Below are 22,736 nucleotides of genomic sequence, written 5' to 3'. Positions count from 1 at the left end.
TTTAATGCAGAGGCAAGCCTGCGCATGCGCAGACTTGGCTGCCTCATTTCAACGCGCCGGGTTGGCGGGGTTGGGGGTGGGGGGGAAACCAAGGCAAATCTCCGCCTCTGAGAGCCCGCCCCTTAAAGGGGCGTGGAGATCCCAGCCAAGCGCTGGGCCTGGGAATGGTACGTCATTCCGGGGGGAGGGGCCGGGTCTGGGAAGTGGAGGCGTTGACTTCCGGGGTCAAGATCTGTTCACTTCCGGGATAAGCTCTCTCGGCGGGGCTGTTAGGCGTTTGTGAGTCGCCGCCGCCGCCTCCTAAGTCGGCTATGAAGATCACCAGGCAGAAACACGCCAAGAAGCATCTCGGCTTCTTTCGCAACAACTTCGGAGTCCGCGAGCCCTACCAGATCCTGCTGGACGGCACCTTCTGTCAAGCGGCGCTGAGGGGCCGCATCCAGCTGCGGGAACAGCTGCCCCGCTACCTTATGGGGGAGACGCAGCTGTGTACCACCAGGTAGGCCTGGGCCTGGGGTTCCTACGAGCGAGGTGGAGCTCCGGGCCTGGAGTTCCCACGGGCACGCGTGTGCACAGTGCCCCGCCCACGGCGGGGTGTGGAGGCTCTGGGGACGTCCTGCGAAGTCTGTTCACGGTGGTCAGATTGTACGACATCCTGTGACATCTTCGAATCCCGGGAAAAGAAGTCAGACTGAGGAAGATTTAAGAAATGTACCCATCTGTTCTCAGGGTTGGCCACCGGCCATTCAGGATATCTTAAAGTGAGCGGGACAGAATCCCAGCCCACGTGACCTGTGAAGTGCTCTAGTCAGTGGGTGTGTGTTCTTCCGTGCCCTCATGTGTTCTCCACTTCATCTACGTGAAAGTACACTGTAGGATGGAATAGCGCGGGGACAGGAGGGAGGAGAGCATTGTAGAAAGTTTCCCAGAGGAGGTAATATTTCATTCCTCCCGCTCCTTTGTTCAGTTCCAAGGTGACTATTTTGAAGACGTCTTCATCAAATGGAGGTGTAGAATGTCTGGGAAAGAGATTACACTACGAAATATGGAAATGAAACCAGGAAATAGATAAAGTGAAGTGACATCATGAATAACAAGAAATTTGGTACTTTTTTTTCACGGTAGCATATACGTAGTTTAGCAAAACGAATGAAAATGACGAGTAGTATGCTACTACTATTACTCAGATTACCCAGTTAATATGTACTCTTATTGCCCGTCCAGTTCTTTACACACTTGGCAGTGTGTGTTTTGTTTTTTTAATGGGTGGTTAGAAATGACTAAGGCGATTTATTAAAATATTAATGCAGGAAATTGGGAACATGGAAGTACATAACTGTAATCCCAGCTACTCAAGATGCAGAGTTCTTAGAGAATTGCATTTCAAGGCAAGTCCAGAGCTAGCAAAGAGTTAGCAAGACCTTATCTTAATGAAGAAGCTGGACTACTGTAGTTGCCTGTGCTTGTCATCTCTGCTATATGAAGCTTAAGTAGGAAGATTGAAGTCTGGGCCCACTTGTTCTCTCTCTCTCTCTCGAAGGATAACAAAAGTAAAATTCCTATAGAGTGTGGCTCAAGTGCTAGAACTCAGGCCTTCCATACAGTGGGCCTGAGTTCAAACTCCAGTATTGCCACAAAAATAAGATAAAAGTGGGGGCATGTTAATTTGTGTCTGTGGTCCCAACCACTTGGGAGACTGAGGTAGGAGGTTTTCCATCCAAGGCTAGCCGGGGCAAAAGCCAGATACCCTATTTAAAAACAAACTAAAAGTAGGGCACTCACTAGCAGAAATGAGTTCTGAGTTCAAATTCTAGAAGAAATAGAAGTTGTTATAGTTGTTTCTGTATATCCTTAGTTTGGCTTCTATGAATTCAATGAATTGCAGAAAGAAAATACTTGGAGAAAAATTGCATTCTTTTATACTAGAGACCTTTTTGTTGTTGTTGCTGTCATCCCCTCCCCCAATGTAGTAAAACAATGATTACATAACATTTACATCTTGTGAGGTATTAAAAACAATCTAGAAATAGTTTAAAGTACTTCAAGAAAAAGTGTGTAGGTTATGCAAAAGCCATTTTATTCCATATCTAGCAGTCCTAGATTTGGTTATCAGTGGAAATCCTAGAGCATATCCTGCAACTTAGTGGAGTGCTGACTGTATTTGGTCTACAATAGGAGTATGGAAAGAGCTAGAAATTAGTACCATTTAAAATCATCATGTCAGTATGATTTGGGTAGTTTATATCCAAGTAAACTCTTACATATGAAACTGAGAAACATTGGATTATATAAATTGCAGATTAAAAAGCAGTTGATTGTGTTTAAACAATTTGACATGACTTAAGAACTTTTTTATTTTCTGAATTGGATATATAATGAATGTATACCAAGTTGTCTTTGAAATAGAAGCTTGTTACGCAGTCTGGGCATGAACCCATTGTCAAATTGTTAATGTCTCAGTGAAACCATTAAATGCTTAAATTTGGGCATATTTTCTGAAATCTTTCAGGATGAACTGCTCTAAAAATAATGCCATTTTTAAGATAAGCTGTCTAATTTCATGGGTTATTTTGAAGTTAAGAATGTATATAAAGAGCAATTTACATGCTGCCTGGCACAAAACAAATGCTCAGTAAATTTCTCTACATACATTTTTCAAGTGCATACATTTTTCAAGTGTTTTAAAAGTATAATGGCTATCATAAAATTGTGTAGTTTACATTGGAAAATCTTAAGTATTTTATTTTACGTTTGTTTTATATAAACACATTTATGATTATGAGTTGCTAATAACATTTATTTTTTTCAGATGTGTGTTGAAGGAGTTAGAAATGTTGGGAAAGGACTTATATGGAGCAAAACTCATTGCACAGAAATTCCAGGTTCGAAATTGTCCCCATTTCAAGAACTCAGTGAGTGGATCAGAATGTCTGCTTTCCATGGTGGAGGAAGGGAATCCTCATCATTATTTTGTGGCAACCCAGGTGATGTTACTTTCAACACTACATGTCAGTATTTTGTGTGTATTGCTTCGTGGGGAGCTATTTATAGTCAGAAAAAACTGTAGGTAGAATGATTTGTTAATATTTTGCTGTAAAAAATTGAGATCATTAAATTTCAATCAATAAAATCAACTGTTATTTAAGAAGTAAGGAGAGACCCTAAGAATATAATTGTTATAAATGTAGAATGATTTGTTAATATTTTGCTGTAAAAAATTGAGATCATTAAATTTCAATCAATAAAATCAACTGTTATTTAAGAAGTAAGGAGAGACCCTAAGAATATAATTGTTATTGCTGTTATTATTATTATAGTAGTAGTTTATACTTGATATACAGGAGGGCTTTAGTTGTTAGGAGTCCACACATGCTTACAGTATATTTCACTCAGTCTTCCTATGTCAGCTCACCCTGCTCTGTTTTCCTTTTCCCAAAAGACCTTCATCAGGTTCCACTGTTCTCTTTTCATAGTTGCAAATGATCAATTTCAGTTGTGCCCAACTTCCTTCTTCCTCTTTGTTTTCCCAATGCTCTGTAGTTAGTACCCACTTCTCTGATAGTGTCTCTGAAGTTTCTTTTTACAAATGAGACATTTGTTTTTAAAAAGTAATGTGATTATTTGCTTTAGAGTTTTCAAGGGAGGATGAGTAAAGCAAAGATTTCACATTTTGTATTCATAGCTGTTTTTCACATTCCTATAGTATCATACTGTTTCTCAAAAATTCAGGGTTAATGATCTTAAAGACTGTAGTACTTGTAGGGAACATTGCAAAACTTAAATGTTTGAGAGACAAGAGAAACGACTCTTGGAGATGATATTAAGAAGTTCACATACATGTAGGAGGCAAAGATTGAGAGCATGAGCCAGCCTGTGCAAAAAGTTAGTGAGACCTCAACAAACGAGCTAAGGGTAGGGGTTGAGGGTCATGTCTAATTCAAACTAGAAGAACGATCTCCATCCAAGGCTGACCTAGGCAAAAATGAGAGACCTTTAGCTAGGTGCTGATGGCTCACACCTGTAATCCTGTCATCCTAGCTATATGGGAGCTGAGGTGGGGAGGACTGCAATTCCAGATCAGCCTGGGCAGAAAAGTCCACAAGATTGTATCACAGGGGAAAAGCTGGGTGTGGTGATATGCACTTGTCATCCCATATACAACAGGAAGCCGAAAATAGGCAGTGAGAGGTGTAAGCATGGTCCTCAGGCAGGAAACGAACATAACTGGGACAAAAGGGTCTGGAAGCATGGCTCAACTTTAGAGCACCTGCCTGGTAGTAGTGTAACCCTGAATTCAAGCCCCACACTGCAGAAAAAAAGGAGCAAGACCCTATGAAAAATAAACAAAAGCAAAAAGGGCAAATGGCTCAAGTGGAAGAGTTCAAACTCCTAAGCCACCAAAAAATAAGTTTGCATATAAACACATACAGATTTACTCAGGTGCATTCTTAACATTATCGAATTCCATAGCAACAAAACTTAAAGCTAGAATCTGAGTCAGCTAATTCCTGCTTGTTTTCCATTTCTTCTGACTCTTCTCTTTGTACCTCTTTCTAAAGAACATTATAGACTAGAAACAAGAGAAACTTCACAGATTTGCTTTGTATTAGTTTATGATTCATAGAACCAGAATATGGATAAGCCCCATTTGCACGGCTGATCTGATAAAATCTGTTATCTTTTTTATATTATATTTATTATATTTATATTGTTCTCCTAAAGTTCTTATTTAGGGCATCTTAATTGACATATTTAAATGAAATTAACCTATTTTTCTTTTCAATAGGATCAGAATTTATCTGTGAAAGTAAAGAAGCAGCCTGGAGTGCCTCTCATGTTTATTATTCAGAATACTATAGTCTTGGATAAACCTTCTCCCAAAACAATCACCTTTGTGAAATCTGTCCAGTCAGGTCAGCTTGTCTCTGCACATGACAAACAGAATATCCAACAGCTCAAAGAGGAACAAGGTTTAGTGAAAAATCTTGACCAGAGAAGAAGAAAAAAGCGCAAGAAAATAAGTGGCCCCAATCCTCTTAGCTGTTTGAAGAAAAAGAAAAAGGTCCAGGACTCAAAATCACCTGCTTCTGAAAAGAAAAGGAAAAGGAAAAGGATCCGCAACAGATCTACCTCAAAAGTACTTTCTGAGAAGCAGAATGCAGAACAATGAATGTCTTGGATACTTTTAAGACCTTCAGATGTGAAAAGTGAATTTACTTTTAGAATTGCAGAGAAGTATTTACGATAAAAGACTAACATTATTTTTATAAATTATGGACATATGCTTTTGGTTAAAATTACTTATAAAATAAAGTCATTGGGTTTAGATGTGATAGCATTACATTTTTCTTAAGTATTTTGGAGGTTGTTTCTCAGTGTCAAATTGTCTTTTGTCTTGCCCCACTCCCAAACATAAACAGCTTTAAAAAATCAAACAGTTCTAATTGATACAAGTCAATAAAAAGTAAATAAAACCAATACACTATCAAACAAATAAAAAGAGTTGTAAGCTGGGTTTGGTTGTTGAAGCTTGTAATTCTAACTACTTAGGAGTCAGAGATCTGGAGGAACATACTTTGAGGCCAGCCTGGATAAAAAGTGAGACTTCATATCAACCAGTAGTTTGGCATGATGACTTGTGCTTGTTGTCTTGGTTACATGGGCAGCCCCTGTCAGCCTGAGCATAATGAGAATGTATACCAATGCAAACAGGGCTGGCAAAGCAGCTCAAATGGTAAAGCATTCTGTGATTAATTTTCCTTTTTTTTTTTTTGCCAGTCGTGAGGTTTGAATTCAGGGCCTGAGCACTGTCCCTGCCTTTTTGCTCAAGGCTAGCACTCTACCTCTTGAGCCACAGTGCTACTTCTGGCTTTTTGTTTATGTAGTGCTGAGGAATCGAACCCAGGGCTTCATGCATGCTAGGCAAGCACTCTACTGCTAAGCCACATTCCCAGCCCCTGTGATTAAATTGATTTATACTGTCTTGTTACTTTTTGTGCTGGCCCTAGCTTAAACTAAAGGCCTGGGTACTGTTCCTGAGCTCTTTTGCTCAAAGCTAGCAATCTATCTCTTGAGCCACAGCTCCACTTCCAGCTTTTGGCTGTTTAATTGGCAATGAAGTTCCATGAACTTTCCTGCTCGGGATGACTTCAAACTGCTATGTAGACATGAACCACCAACACTTGGTCCTCTATCTTGTTATTTTTGAAATTAACTTCATTTTCCTTTGGCAGCTAACTTAAGTCTTAACCACATTCTCCAGTGACACTGTAAAGAACCCCACTATGTAATTTTCAATATAATCATACCCATCAGATAATATCAGATCATTTCTCAGACCCCTAGATAATTTTTCTGTATTCTTGTACCATCCTCCAGTGTAAAGAAGTTTTCTGGTGAATGAATGTATTATCTGTCAGCTAGGTACTTGTCCTTATCCAGAGAACTTTTATCAAATTAATTTCCTAGAATCTTCATTTGTATTTTGTTATTCTCTTGCTGTAGTGGAGCATAGAATACCTAATAAACACTTTTTCACACGGTCTCACTACATAGCCCAGGCTGTTCTCAAACTCATGCTCCTCTTTCCCATCCACTAGGATTACAGAAGTATAATCAAGGAGCTTATTAGTGCATCTCCTATCACTAGTAATCTAGCAAAGCATAGTATTCTTGGCTGAAAATCATTTCTCATATTCTCTGTTGTCTACAGGGAATAAGAAAAGTTTTTTTTTACCTCTTATGGGTTCCATTTGTTTAGTAGGATGATTTTTTTATAGATGTAAATATTTAATGGTAATAATTCCAAAATAATGTAAGAGAAGTCTAAATTACTTTAAGAGTGAATTTCTTTAGGCATTGAATAACTAAACTTATCTTTTTGTCCCCATGCCTCCTGCATGCAGTGTTTTAGTAATCTGTTGTGTCAAAATTCTTATTTTGTCCAGTGTGATTGACATACAAAGTTACTGGAAAAGTGAAACCTAATCGGTAGCTCCTGACTTGATTTCCTGTGATTCCTCAGAGCAGTGGTTCTTAATGCATACCACTAGAGTGCCGTGGTTATGTATGAAGTACATTATGGAAAAGTTAGCATTAATGGCTAAAATAAATGATGTTTCTTAAATGAGAGACAATTCTGACTCTGATAGAAATGTCATTCTTGGCTGGGAATGTTGCTTAGTGGTAGAGTGCATGCATGACACCCTGGGTTTGATTCCTCCGTACAATATACACAGAAAAACCACATACACAGGAAAAGTGGCACTGTGGCTCAAGTGGTAGAGCACTAGCTTTGAGCAAAAGAAGCTCAGGGACAGTGCCCAAGCCTGAATTCAAGCCCCAGGACTGGCAAAAAAAAAAAAAAAGAAAGAAAAAGAAATGTCATTCTCAGGTGAATTCAGAGAAGCATTTTGATTTCACACTTGGAAGTACACATATATTGTTTCATATGGCAAACCAAGGGAATGTATGCATGATAATTTCACATTTTGTTTTAGATTCTTTAAGAAGACAAAGATACTGGGGGAAAAGTGAATATCGTCATTCAATTTCTGTGAGGGAAGATAATATTTGTCAGGAAGAGAGTTGGGGTTACCCAATCAAATGTCAATAAAGAGATAAAGCAGGTGAAATACACACTGATGACAGTAACTCCGTGTTTTCTGATCGCTTATTTTTTTTTTTTTTTTTTTTTGGCCAGTCCTGGGCCTTGGACTCAGGGCCTGAGCACTGTCCCTGGCTTCTTCCCGCTCAAGGCTAGCACTCCGCCACTTGAGCCACAGCGCCGCTTCTGGCCGTTTTCTGTATATGTGGTGCTGGGGAATCGAACCTAGGGCCTCGTGTATCCGAGGCAGGCACTCTTGCCACTAGGCTATATCCCCAGCCCCTCTGATTGCTTATTAATAGTGTCCATGAATTAGAACTGAGAGAAAGCTAATGTTTCTGCAGTAGCTACTAAACTACTAAGAACTATAAAGTATAATCTTACACTGAAAATAATTGTATCTTTCTCATAAGAGCTATTTACAGAGATTTTAGCAAAAGAATCCCATATCATAACGCATTCATTGGTGAATGCTACATATGTGTAACCACTGCTAAACTTTTTTCTTCACAGAATTTGGTGGAGGGACCCATGGGACTGCATATAAGATCATAATTCATCTTACAAGCTTAGGGGAAATGTTGAGAACTTGATTTAGAGGATAGTTACTGGCTACGTTGAGGGTAAAAATAAAGTGCATACGGTTTTGAACTCTGGAAAGTTGCCATTCTGAGAAAAAAAAGGTTTTTTTCCCGAAGACATACCTTTCATGAACACTCATATTTCTTCTGAAAACAAGTGTTCACAGTGTGTTCAAGCAGAATTCAGTACTTTCTACATTCTTACAGCTCTGTAGCCATTTTCATCTCTCAAGCATGTAAATGAAAACTAAAAGTCATTTCAGCTCAACTGTGGATCTGGAATTTCAAAGCCAAGATGACTTCCCCCTCATTCAGGAATTGGAATATTTATTTATTTGTTTATTTTTCTACCTATTTATTTATTGTGCTGGTTCTGAAAATTGGGTCCTGGGTTCTATCCCTGAGATTCTTTTGCTCAAGGATAGCACTCTATCACTTGAGCTACAACTCCACCTTTATTTTTTTCATTTTTTGTTTGTTTGTTGTAGTTTAGTTTAGTGGATATAAGAGTCTCATAGACTTTCCTCAGGGCTGGCTTTGAATCATGATCCTCAGAGCTCAGCCTCCTGAGTAGCTAGGATTACAGGCGGGAGCCACCAACACCTGAATAGGAGATTGTGTTTAAGTTGTCTATACATCTAGACAAGTTTGCGTTTGACAGGTTTCATTAATAGTTTTTTATGTGTGGGTAGAGTGAATAGCTTGAATTATTTCAAGTATTTCAAAACATGTCATTTTGCTGTACCACAACTCCTTAAGAATTCTTAGTTTAGATGAAAATGGACAAGATAATTGCTTTTTCTAACTCTAAACTGTGGGAAAGTCCTAGCTAGCCACAGTGCATTAGGTTCCTAAGTATCCCATAGATAACATTAACTTAGATCTTTATTCCTTAAATATTTCCACCCAAATATTTCTTCAGTAGAGGATTCTGGAAGTTTCCCACTGGAAGTGCATGAAATGACTACTCACACCACTCCCCATTCAAGTTACTAGATGCTCCAAGATTCTGTACCGAGCTAATAATACAACGCTTGCACATCCCTAGATAGGCATGTTACCTCCTGATTTCTTCAACTACAACTGGCTAATTTTACCCCTTGGGAAAGATGCCCATGACCAAGATACTTGATATTAATAGTATTAGTTGAAGTTTACTCTTTAAATACTTGAACAGTTATGCAAACTAGAGATTACAAAGATTCAGTCCTAAGGCTACTCCTTAAGGATCTTATGGTCTAATAGAATTATATTTAAGAGTATAGTTAGAAGGAGAAATGAAAAGTTTAAATTCTATAATTCAGCAAGAACTTGATCACTTCATTTTAGAAAGTGTTTAACCAGTATTCAAAACAGATCGCTCACTATAGCTCACTCCATCTCAGTCTCTCATTGCAAGCCCCCAAATACCACTCATCTACATTTCATCCAATTACTAGTGTCTCATTCAAGTTGGGGGGTATAGCAGTCAGTCCACAGATAAATTCAGTTATCTGTCAAGTTTGAATTTAGTAGGTTTAGAAAAGCTCCTCCCCCCCATTTTAGAATAGAAAATTGCTCCACATACTTGGCAGCTTTTCATGTTCTCATATTGGGTCCTTCATTTTTATGGACTAAGGGCCATTGGGGCCAGAAAAGTCAAGTGGAAGTTGTTAGAATGTCTTTCCTATCAGGAGGGTAAACCAAAAGATAGGAATCACTGGAGGAATTTCAGAGATCACTACCAACATGATATACTTGAATGAGTCACAAGTGTTGACTCGTATCACATCTCAATTTAATGTGTTTATTGGATCTGAGCAGAAAGGAGATGCACCTCAAAACACGAGTTGATTATCTTAACATTAATCAGGGATGATTCATTGGCAGCAGCATTTCCAAGTGCAATAGTTTTTGCTGGAACAAATCATAGATCCTAACACTGATACGGAAAATGCTATCCTAGCATACCTTTATAGTTTTGCTTTTGCATATGGCAGCTCTCTGGCTTTTAGCCCTGATACAGTCTGTAAAGGTCTTGATCCTCTTAACATTTTTTTGCACATCAAATGTTGATGGGCTGACTCCACAGATAACATTAGGCAAACTGGATCTGATGAACAGGAAATAACAATTACTGCGAATGTTTCAGTCAAGTTTTATGAATAAATCTGAGAGTGGGAGATAACCCCTATGCAAAGTCAGAGGTCTGGCACCTCTGCTATAATACATCACTTACACTGCCAGAGTCTCCAGACAGCACTCTGAACACAGCAAAATTCTGACTTATAAGATGCAATACAAGCTTTGATTCAGCAACTAACTAATCTACGATATGACTCTTCCACAGCCAGAACATCTGTGTTCAGGAATTAAGGGATGGAAGAAGGAGCAGTTTCTTTCACTAAGGCATTTTCCAACGCACTTAGAGAATTTTTTGCATTCCTCACCCAGGAGTTAGAGCTCTGCAGATTTGAAGATTTTCTTCCCAAAAGAAAAATGTGTCTACCAAGAATACAACAATAATTCCACTGATTTGGATGATGATATTGCCTCTAGTTTGTTTAGAGTTGATTATACTTCTGAGCCAATAGCCAAAGAAGGGAGTTATTTGACTGGCTGAATGATTGATTCCCATTTCCAGGAGCAAACTGGCTTGCTGCTACAGGATTACCTACAGAAGACTATTCTTGGAATCTAAGAAAGTCTCCAAGCCGCCTATAGTGTTTCCTTTTCTTTTTCTTAATTCCGAAGGCTTTATTGATACATATGCTTTAGAAAAGTTCCATCATATCATTCCTTCAGTGAAATGGAGAGCTGGGTTCAGGGTCTTGGGTGTTGCTAAAGGTGACCAGGACCCCTGCTGCGTCCACTTCCATTCATAGACCCAGTCATGAGCACAAGATTTATGACCAACCAATTCTTCAGGCTTAAACCATGAGCTGATTTCCTTCACAGCACTTTTTTTTTCTGAGTCGCTGCTATGAATTATATTCCTGCCCACTTGAACACAGAAGTCCCCTCCAATGGTGCCTGGTTTAGAATCTGCTGGACTGGCTTCTCCAGGCATCACTTGGCCAGTCTTCACCACATTCAGCCCCTCCCAGGGGCTACCACGGGCCCAGAGTTTATATATCTCACCAGCCCCTGGAAGAAGGGACAGTCTTTCAGGTCAATGTAGTGCTATTTCGGGTGTTCCCCAGGGGCCCACAGGAACTTCAAGGCCACCAGGTGGAATCCCTTCTGTTCAAAGGGCTTGCTGACCTCACCTATCAGGCAACACTGCACACTCCTGAGGTTGATGGCCTTGAAGGTACGCTCCAGGTTAGCCATGGCTCTTCAGGGCCAGAGGTGCTATCAGAGTGGCCGGCCGGGGCGGAGTCCCGGGTCCCGGGTCCAGCCGTTAGTGTTTCTATGTCCAATAGTAAATGTGAATAGAAAACAATTTCAGACTAAAGGAGGCAGAACTACTGGGTATCCATACCCTTCTGAAGTGCAGGCTTGGTTTATCTCACCAATTAAAAAGTAAAAGGTTTGGGCTAAGATCAAAGGAGACATGGAATATCATTGCAGTTTCAGCCATCTTGATGGCACCCAATGATTTTCAGCTTTTCATGTTCATGAGGTTGTGTATCTACTTCATTACTAAATAGACTGACCTCTGTGATAAATATTCTATTAATTTTGAAATGGGTGGTGTGTGATTTCTGATGTGGGACCGTAAAATGTGTTGGCTTCTATTATCTAGAGAAGAAAGAAATCAGGCAAAAAAAAATCACACCTAAGCATTGTTATCTTTAAAAAATAGGAAAACATTGTTTCACTCTTTACCTTCCCTCTTAAACCTGTTAGTTATGGAGGTCAAGACACAAGCCCAGAATGGGTGAAAATATATATAAGGAACTTGTATCTAGAAAATACATAACAAATGGAAAAAGATGTGAATAGACATTTCTACAAAGAAATGTAAAAATGACTAATAAGGTATGAAGATACTGGACATTATTAGGCATCAAAGAAATGGAAAGCAAGCACAGGGAGTTGTCATGTTGCCCCTGGTAGGATGGGTATCATCAAACAGAACAGAGAAAGTATTGGAGAAGAGGCAGACAAATTGGAATCCTCACATGCAGCTGATGGGATGGTAAAATGGTGCAAGTGGTTTGGAAAACCACTTGGCAATTTTTTCAGATAGTGAAACAGAATTATCACATTATGTGACAAAATTCATTCTATCCAAGAGAAATGAAAAGAGATGTTCACATAAAACCTGTGCATAAAAATTAATAACAGCATAATTAGTAATGCCAAAATGTGGAAACAATCTCCATTAACTGGTGAGTGGATAAACAGAAGGTGCTCCAATGGAATAGAATTTACAATAAAAGGAAATGATTCATGCCTGTAAGATGATTGAACCTGTAAGTGCCAAGTAAATTGAATTCATAATTGAAACAAACCAGTCAGAAAGACCAAATATTATATGGTCACTTTTATGTAAAATGTCTAGAACAGGCAAATCTCTAGTTAGAAAGTAGATTACTAGACTATTAGTGCTGGAGGACATGGAATGCAGAGGGGTAGGGTGAGCATTGTTGTGTCTTTAGGGGGGTGTTTGAAACACCCTAAAGTTGGTTGCAATAATTTATATACAACAATATGAATAGATTAACAGCCAATGTATTTGCATATTATCAATGAGTGAATTGTGCCTTAGGTTGATTATATCTCAATAAAGGTAGTAAGTAAAAAGTGTTGTACCCTAGGCTAGGGATATGGCTCAAGTGGTTGAGTACCTTCCCAGAAAACTGGAAGCCCTGAACTTAAACCACTGTACCATAAACATGCATGTACTCACAGTAGTCATATTATACATTCCTATAAATTATTCAAGTAACCGAGCAGAGTGGATAAAACATTCTTTAGTGCTTGCTAGAGAAGCAAAGAACATATATGCAATTGTTTACATACATTAAAAAAATTTCCCCAAGGTAAAAGGAAGCAGAATTTACTGGCAAGATAGCAAAGTGCTAATATTTCATTTCTTTTCCTCCTATGAGTTAATCTCAGACGGGTCTCTGCCAGCTTGCTAATGCTCTTCATCCACCACCTGATGCAGTCAGAAAGCTGCCATCTGTTCCCTTTAGTTGCCAGAATGTTGCAGATTACCCACAGGTAGTAAAATGGTGAAAACATAAATTTGCTAAACATTCTTCATTCATTCTTTCACAACTATTTTACAATGATGTTTTGATCAACTTAATGTGAAAATGATAATCCCCACGTGATGTTATGGTGTTTCCATTATGGATTTCCAAAATGGAATTAGCAAATACAAATCTTTTTCTATGGTGAACAACACATGAACAGAGTGCAACTTGATTCACTGAAGCAGACACAAGTTTCCCATTCAGGAAAAGTAGGACATGAAAGGATGTCAGTGTCAGTAAAGTATGATGTCAATGAAGTTTAGAAGAGCTAATGTTTGTAGCTAACATGTCCAGTCGTCACCTGAGGGCTCCTAGGAAGGTGGCCATCGAGGGCCAGATGGGTAGCAGCTGTGATCTTGACCACTCTGGGTCTTTATGTTTCACCATCCTTTCCTGAAACAAGACGTTTGGACACTAAGAGCTGACATTAGGATTTTCTTTGGTGAAAGTTCAAAGACATTTTAGTTTGCCCTTCGTGTTGGTTAGCTTTCCATTTCTGAGGCAAAATTCCTGACTGACATAAATGACTTAAAAAGGAAGAAATGGTTATTTTTGCCGTGTTTTCAGAGGCTTCCCTCTATGGCTCCCTGTTCTAGTTGCTTTAGACCTGTGGAGGTACAGTATGTCATGGCAAGAGTGAATGACGGAGGAGCGTCTCACCCCATGGTGGCCATGAAGGGAAACAGAGGGGAATAATTGGCCCTGGTCTCAATATCCCCATCAAGATACAGTTCTCAAGGACTTTCCTTCTACCCTTTTTCCACCACAAACCTAAAGGTTCTTAGTAATTCCATAGGTGGGGCTGAAGACTTCAATTCAGAGCATTTGGGGAACACCGGGGAGCCAAATTATACCACAATTGTTGTAGCGATTAATGTTTGATGTCATTTGTGGCATATATGTGCTTAATACACATTGACCAAGGCAATAAATCAATTAAATTGAATGAAATCAAGTCTATTGTCACATCAGCTTTTGAGGGAACATCCCAGAGGCAAATTATAACACAATTGTTGTAGAAATGCTTGATGTCATTTGTGGTATATATATGCTTAATACACATTGGCATAGGCAATAAATCAATTAAATTGAATGAGATGAAGTCTATTATTGTCAGATCACAGGCCCTCCAATCTTCCTAACTCAATACTTTCAGGATCATAGACATTTTCACTCTTTGGTGTGTGTGACTAAACAGAGACCATCTAACTGCTTAACCGTATGGCTGGCACATACCTTACTCACTGTTTCCTCTATACCTCTATTCCTTTTGGAATAACTACCGGTTAGTAAAAGGAACCTTATTTGGTTGGCAAAATATGATGCATCTTAAAATATTAACATGATCTACTTCTAAAAATGATGTTCTACTTTTCTCATCATGTTATACAATTCTGACTTAGGGGTTATCTGAGTGTGTGTGTGTGTGTGTGTGTGTGTGTGTGTGTGTGTGTGTGTGTGTGTTCTGTTGTAGTAAAAGGTCATCAGGTCATCTGTGGCTCACCCTGCCCCAGGAATTCAGGAGCTGTTTCTGAAAGATATTACCTATTCCAAGAGCATAGAAGATTGTCTTTTCTTTCTATCTCTTATCAACCCAAAACATGCTAATGATAAGAGAGAGATCCAGCATCTAATTCATATTTTTTTCTTTTTTTTTTCTGGTCCTGGGCTTGAACTCAGGGCCTGAGCTCTGTACTTGAGCCTCTCGTTGCTCAATGCTTGCATTCTACCACTTGAGCCACTTCTGGATTTTTCTGAGTAGTTTATTGGAGATAAGAGTCCCATGGACTTTCCTGCCTGGAATGGCTTTGAATCATGATCCTCAGATCTCAGCCTCCTGGGTAGCTAGGATTACAGGTGTGAGCATGCCTTTCTTAATGCGTCATAATCCTTCACTCTGATATTCAGTGAGCCCTTGCCTCCCAGAAAGGTAGCAGCTAATCATCCCCCATTATTTCTCACTGCAATGAAAGTACACTTCCTGGTCCCTTGCTTTCTACTATGTCCTGACTAAATGTATTCAGAACTTCTGATGTGTGTGTGTGTGTGTGTGTGTGTGTGTGTGTATGTGTGTGTATGTGTGTGTCACTCTGGAGAAGTAGCAAAAAGAGGAGATAGAAGTAACTTGGAAAACTGAAAAAAAAAAGGGGGGGGGAGGGTAAAAGGAATTCAGAAGTAAGTATCTTTACAATTAGTGTCAGAAGCAAAATGCTCCAGGACAGAGGCTCCCAGTCCTTAATGTGCATGAGTCACAGGAAATAATAAAAACTTGAAAATTCCCCCGCACAAGATTTAGGTTCCTGGAGTAGGGGTCAGGAATTAGTATTGTTTAAATAGTCTCTATGTATTATTGATGGGAAGCCTGTTGAAACCTTTGGTGTAGAAAAGAACTTGGGTTTGAGAGTTAGGTCATTCTGGGTTCTTGTTAGATCTCTCTCAGTCTCGGCATCTCATGAGACACACTAGGATTAATATCGATTGCAAGGAAAATAGTGTCGAACACCTAGTACACATTCAGTACATAGTTCACAATGAAATATTACGCAGCCACCAAAACTCATGTTTTAGGAGGGGTTTTCTTTTGTAATCTAAGAATATAAATGTTCCTTTGCTCCATTCTCCACCCATTGATTCCCCAAAAATTCTGCAGGTTATATGAACATCCATGTCTGTGGGGCACACCGACTAGCCCCGCCTGTTCGCACCCTGGAGGTGTGTGGCTGTTGCACCACCTCCCAGGAGTGAGGCCCTGAAAAGCCCCGCCTGCCTCAGTCCCTGGGGGTGTGTTTGTTTGCACCGCCTCCTGGAAGAGGGATCCTGGCTAGTCCCGCCTGCCTTCCGGGTCTGGAACTGGAAAGGCGGTAGATGGCCGCACTTCCCAGCCTTAAGACCACGTGCAGCAAGATGGCAGCCAGCAGTAACCTGGGGGCGGTACTTAGGCTGCCCCTTAGGGAGGTTCCATGGCCTTCCACCCTAGACTGACAGCTTGGACCGCCAATCATAGCCCCTGGCTACATATGTTACACCCCTCCTCTTCCTGCCGCCATTGCCCATACTTAAGATCGGGTCCACACCAATAAACGGAGAGCAGTCCTGAACTTCTCCCAAGTCGACTGACAGTCTAACCGTGACAGAAAGGTTGGGTCGCGCTGCCTGTGAGCGACTCACAGCTCATTACCTCTTCTGGGTTCACCCTCGGCGGGGTGCGCTTCCTTGCCTCTCCCGCTGGTCGGGAGAGCGCCCGGGGTGCAGGAACCCCTGCACATGTCCAGTCTTCATTCCTAAGGACCTCAAACTCATTTCTGACAGTATATTTTAAAAAAATTAAATGAGTATCTCTAAGGAGGATACTTAGGCTTTGGAATAATTTAGAAGTTCCCCAACTGATTTTAATATAAAGTCAATTAAATTCCACTCAACAGGCAAATTTTAGCATATGTAAGAACCATTTGAAAATCTTTTGTAAAAACTCAGATTTCTGTGGGTGCTGGTGGCTCATGCCTGTAATTCCAGCTACTTAGGAGGCTGATATCTGAGGATCTACGTTCAGAGCCAACTTGGGCAGGAAAGTCCTTGAGGCTCTTATCTCCAATTAAGCACAAAAAAGCTCAAAGAAGAGGTATGGCTCATGTAGTAAAGCACCAGCCTTGAGCAAAATAACTAAGTGACAGCATCCAGGCCCTGAGTTCAAGCCCCAGTACCAGCACAAAACACCATCAACAAAACAAATTCATGTTTCTGTGCCTTTCCTTGAGGAAACCGGATTGATACATCTGAGGTAGGACTTATGAATTTGTCTCTTTGACAATCCAAATGCTAGGATCACCAACATCTGTTTCTGTGGAGGCTTGTTAGTATGGTAAATTGTTGGGGATGGTTTGAGGGTGGGAACCAGGGGTTGGGGGGGGTTAAAGGAGAGGAAAAATGGGGGCTGGGAATATGATAATTTTTTAGATGCATTATAAAACTAGGATAATGAAACCAATTAAAATTTGTTTTAAAAAAGGGAAGTGGGATAAGAAAGTAACATGGGGAATACATTTAACCCCCCAAAATTATATGATGGAGATATCAAAACCAAACCCCTGTGTACAATGAATATTCACTAATGAGAGAAGAGAGGGGGTTACAAATTGGGAGGCCTCCTATATTAGGGCTCTAGTTCTATTAGAACTTCTGCTTTAACAAGATTTTCAGGTGATTTTTTTATGCATACTAAAGTCTATATTAGCACATGATAATAAACAAGGAAGAGAAGGCATCAGGAATCTGGAAATCATCATCATGATTCTCACTGCCCAGGTTTGGGTGAAGGGTCTGACCCCCACCCCCAGATCTGAGGCCAGCCAAGTTGAGCAAACATGATTAGGCTGAGGAGAGGCAAATCGTCCAAGGAAATCCAAGTACCAGTACCAAGACAAGGGGAATGAATACTAAAATAAAAACATAACTATTCTCTGCAAATGTGCCTGCTACAGATGTGTTTTGAGAATGAAATGAAATAATGCTTATAAAAGTGTTTCTTCGGTGTCTGGGACAAAAGTTGTCAACTACATGAATTATTTTTTTATTAGAGAACTACACTGTCGGCATTCAGTATAATTAGATTAGGAAATATCGCCTTTATATTTCTGAGGGTTATTTAGGTCTGTGACCAATCTCAAATTTATTGTTGTGAGTGAGCTAGGAGTATCCAGTTGTACAATGGCCTTTAAAACAAGGCGACACTTTCCTAATTAAATTATTTTGGCTCCTATTTTCTCATCTTGATTACATCCTTCTGGAGGGTTTAGGCTTTGTATTATATTCATTGTATTAATTAAGATGCGGTTCAGCTTTACATCATAGAGACCCAACATGGCAGTCACTCAAATAAGTAGATCAATCAGGCATTCCTAAATAACAAGCCATCCCTAAAGTCATTGGTTTCAAATAATAATCTGTTAGGGTTGTTGGCCATGTTTTAGCTGATCTGAGCTGAGTGTGACTGAATAGAACTCAGGTTGTGGAAACTGAGGCAACGTGGCTGAGATGATCTCATTTTGTGAGCCAGAGTTGGGGTGAAATAGACACGGATCATTATGAGGGAACAGAAGGCAAATAAAACTCTTGGTCCTAAACCCATTCCACCCATTATAAGCTTGATATGTGCTTTCTTCTGCTTCCATCTTTGTGGTCTCACAGCTTTGTCATAAAACAGCAAATCAATATACTACTACTAATGAGAGTATATTACATTTTGGCCAGAATATTCATAGATTAGAAGCTCCCTATGACTAAACCAAACCAGAAATGGTAGGATTAGAGATGGCTACACAAATGACAACACAGACAAGAGGGCACTGTTACCAAAGAAAAATCTAAATAATCCCTCTATCTTTACTTGCCTTTAGTTAATTTCAAAATGACTAGTTTAGAGGTCACACAGAGAAGACATATAGTACTAGATTTTTGCTGGCTTTGATAACATCTCTGATGGGTGGGCTATGATAATAATAGTTGTCAAAGCTATTTCACACAAATGTGAAGGAAGGCTACTGTTGTTAAAAACACTGAATATTAGATGGATGACTAAAACTGGATGGAAAGCTTGGCATTTCCATCTTCATATCTCTCTGTCTTCTTAACTCTGAGTAAGACTCTGCTAAGCTCTACTATAAACTTGTTTAAGACTATACTACAGGGTTAACTTAGCCTATTGCCCTTTGGAATGATAACTGTTTCTTCAGTCCTACTTTGTACTTTCTCAAGTCAAGCACCTACACACACCCTGCTTTATTGTATGTGGCCTAGACTATTGCATGAAATATGGATGCTTGTGTGAAATGATGACACCAACAGTTCCTAATCCAAGCACTGAGAGTCTTCAAATTAGTTGAAAGTCTTTCAATTAATTGAAAGTCCTTTAACAAGACTGACAATTCCAGAATCAAAGAGGGACCCAGTAGTCCCTCTATGAAGACACTGTCCCCCTCCCCGGCCTACCAATACAAGGCCAGAACATAAGACCATAAGAAGTAAAACATGACTTCCAAACACTAATCCACTTCCCACCCCCAATTTAAACAAAAGGCTGTCGCTCCGGCTGTTGAGAGGAGCAGTCTGATCCATCATCTTTTCAGTCAGACCTAGAGCCCTGCAGCTCTCAAATTCATGTTGTCCATAACACATGCCTTGCCCTCAATTCTATTTCCATGTCACAAGATCCCATCGTGTGGTGTCATGAGTACAAAGGGATGACTAACCAGTGCCACTTTTTTTTTTTTTTTTCTGGTAAAGGAATAGACACAAACACAAGGCAGAAAAGCTGGAGGTTTTGTGGGGCCCAGGCTCAGAACTAGCACACTGGTATTCTTGCCCATGCAAAAAACCACATGATTGAGCTCATAGCCCAAGAGCAATGGGGAATTCATTGCGCTTTTGGAAAGGATGAGGTAGATATATGAAGAAGTGGAGAGTTAGTGGCAATTATCCAATAAAACAAGAAAGTCTATATCTCGTGAATCAAAACCCACAGGTAAGCAGTTGGGGGCTGGTGTGGTGCACAGAATTCTCAAGCGGCTTTTGTCTTCCTGTTGCTTGTGGATGGCTTCATTCTTGAGGTTGACTCACAGGCTGAAGTGGACTTTAACTCTAGGCATCAGGTAGGAAGAAGGAACCAAATTGAAAGGTGACAGAAGGCACATATTGGCTGTCACTTGAGGAACGTTCCTGAAAGTTTCCCCTTCTACAAGTGACACAGTTCCTTTTAAGGTAGACAAAAAAAGGCAATCCTCATTTCTGTTAGCCAAAGTCACAGGAAAATAAAGGGGACACAAGAAATAATTTGTACGTGGCATTTTGTCTACAGTATGGGTTCATTAAATATATACAGCCATTCCTCAGAAGGCTAAATATAGAACTCCCCTATGACCCAGCAGCCCCACTTTTGAGTATCTATCCAAAAGACCACAAACAAAAATCACAGTAATGCCACCAGCACAACAATGTTCATCGCAGCACAATTTGTCATAGCAAGAATCTGGAACCAACCCAAATGCCCCTCAGTAGACGAATGGATCAGGAAAATGTGGTACATATACACAATGGAATTTTATGCCTCTATCAGAAAGAATGACATTGTCCCATTTGTAAGGAAATGGAAGGACTTGGAAAAAATTATACTAAGTGAAGTGAGCCAGACCCAAAGAAACATGGACTCTATGGTCTCCCTTATTGGGAATAATTAGTACAGGTTTAGGCAAGTCATAGCAGAGCATCACAAGAGCCCAATAGCTATACCCTTATGATCACATAAGATGATGCCAAGTGAAATGAACTCCATGTTATGGAAACAATTGTTATATCACAGTTGTAACTACTTTCAACGTCCCATGTGTATCTGTAGCTTCTATTATTGATGATGTTCTTGTATCACCTTCCTGTGGTTGTACCTACACTATCTCTGTAATCTTATCTGAGTATATTGGAAACCGTGTATACTGGTATTGGAAGTAGGAAATTGAAAGGAAATACCAAATTTGACAGACACAGGGTAAAAAAAGACAAACAACTACAAAAGCAATACTTGCAAAACTGTTTGGTGTAAGTGAACTGAACACCTCCGGAGGGGAGGGGAAGGAAAGGGGGAGGAGGGGGGGTATGAGGGGCAAGGTAACAAACAGTACAAGAAATGTATCCAATGCCTAATGTATGAAACTGTAACCTCTCTGTACATCAGTTTGATAATAAAAATTTGGAAAAAAAAGAACCTAAGCTTAATCCTAAAAAAAAAAAATATATATATATTCAGCCGTGTCTTTCATATATATGTTATGAAACATTAGCTATGCATTTTTCTTTTTCTTTTTGGCCACTCCTGGGGTTTGGACTCGGCCTGAGCACTGTTCCTGGCTTTTTTTTGCTCAAGGCTAGCACTCAGCCACTTGAGCCACAGCGCCACTTCTGGCCTTTTCTATATATGTGGTGTTGAGCAATCGAACCCAGGGCAAGCATTCTTGCCAGTAGGCCATATTCCCAACCCATAGCTATACATTTTTCTAAGGAAGAAAAGGGTCATATAATAAGATAAAAGGAGAAACACTTCAAAAAATTCAGTGATTTATACTTAATGTAGATGCTTCTTTCAGTCAGATCCCACAGTTACCACTGAGAATCATGCTTTGGGTAGATCCCAGTATTCTTTTGGTATCTCTACACTCTACTTACTGTCTTCAACAAATGCTTAATCAAGGGTTAGAATGAAAGCTTACGACCACACGGTGCCACTACATAGCTATTACCATGGCTATATTTAATGAACAGTTTATCTTTGTTGTTGTTGTTATTTTCCACATGCCATATGAAATTATGCATTTTTCTTCTGTCTTTCTTCTCTATGGTTTTATCTCTGATGTCACTGTAACTGATTTTGGTACACTGGGTATTATATATACACTTTTATTGGAACTAGGGAAGGGGAACATGAAAATAGAGAAACAAAGGGTAAAGGGCAAATCAATGCAACAGCAATATGTACAAGACAATATTCTGTAAACCAACTGTCCAGCTCCGGGGAGGGAACTGGGGAGAGTGGAAGGTGGGAGAAAAATGAAGGAGGAGGTAACAAGTGTGGTAAGAAATGTACTCACTACCTTACATATGAAACTGTAATTCTTCTGTACATTGCTTTGATAATAAATAAATAAATAAATAAATACATTTAAAAAACAAGTTGCAGCAAGTTGAATGCCAGTGGCTCACACTTATAATCCTAGCTACTTAAGAGGCTTAGATTGGAAGACTGCAATTTGAAGGTAGCCTGGGCAGCAAAAACCTGTGAGATTCTTTTTTTTTTTTTTGCCAGTCCTGGGTTTGGACTCAGGGCCTGAGCACTGTGTCTGGCTTCTTCTTTTTTTTTTTTTTTGGCCAGTCCTGGGCCTTGGACGCAGGGCCTGAGCACCCTCCCTGGCTTCTTCCCGCTCAAGGCTAGCACTCTGCCACCTGAGCCACAGCGCCACTTCTGGCCGTTTTCCATATATGTGGTGCTAGGGAATCGAACCGAGAGCTTCATGTGTAGGAGGCAAGCACTCTTGCCACTAGGCCATATTCCCAGCCCTCTTTTTTTTTTTTTTTAAATATATTTTTATTATCAAACTGAATTACAGAGAGGTTACAGTTTCATACATTAGGCATTGGATACATTTCTTGTACTGTTTGTTACCTTGGCCCTCATTCCCCCCTCCCCCCTCCCCCTTTCCCTCCCCCATGAGTTGTTCAGTTGTTCAGTTCATTTTCACCAAACAGTTTGTAAGTATTGCTTTTGTAGTTGTTTGTCTTTTTTTTACCCTGTGTCTCTCAATTTTGGTATTCCCTTCCAAT

At 39.9% G+C, this 22,736-nt stretch overlaps 1 protein-coding gene and 1 pseudogene across 1 annotated transcript; one reads left to right on the top strand and one right to left on the bottom strand.

Moving 5' to 3' along the window:
- Positions 1-234: 234 nt before the first annotated feature.
- Utp23 (UTP23 small subunit processome component) lies at positions 235-5,328 on the top strand. The gene is made up of 3 exons (XM_048359004.1): positions 235-499; positions 2,810-2,984; positions 4,787-5,328. The coding sequence occupies exons 1-3, from the start codon at positions 312-314 to the stop codon at positions 5,168-5,170; spliced, it is 747 nt and encodes a 248-aa protein (XP_048214961.1). The 5' UTR covers positions 235-311; the 3' UTR covers positions 5,171-5,328.
- A 5,626-nt stretch (positions 5,329-10,954) lies between these two features.
- On the bottom strand, positions 10,955-11,499 carry LOC125360587 (annotated as a pseudogene).
- Between the last annotated feature and the right edge of the window lie 11,237 nt (positions 11,500-22,736).

Source organism: Perognathus longimembris, chromosome 12 (genome assembly GCF_023159225.1).
Source record: "Perognathus longimembris pacificus isolate PPM17 chromosome 12, ASM2315922v1, whole genome shotgun sequence".
Taxonomy (NCBI): domain Eukaryota; kingdom Metazoa; phylum Chordata; class Mammalia; order Rodentia; family Heteromyidae; genus Perognathus; species Perognathus longimembris.
The sequence above is the reverse complement of the archived record's forward strand: the minus strand, read 5'-3'. Positions and strand labels throughout refer to the sequence as shown.

Excerpts from the sequence above, each read along its gene's own strand:
- Utp23 (XM_048359004.1), top strand. The coding sequence starts at position 312 with ATGAAGATCACCAGGCAGAAACACGCCAAGAAGCATCTCGGCTTCTTT. Across the intron at positions 500-2,809 it reads ACGCAGCTGTGTACCACCAG|ATGTGTGTTGAAGGAGTTAG; the intron begins GTAGGCCTGGGC and ends TATTTTTTTCAG. Across the intron at positions 2,985-4,786 it reads ATTATTTTGTGGCAACCCAG|GATCAGAATTTATCTGTGAA; the intron begins GTGATGTTACTT and ends TCTTTTCAATAG.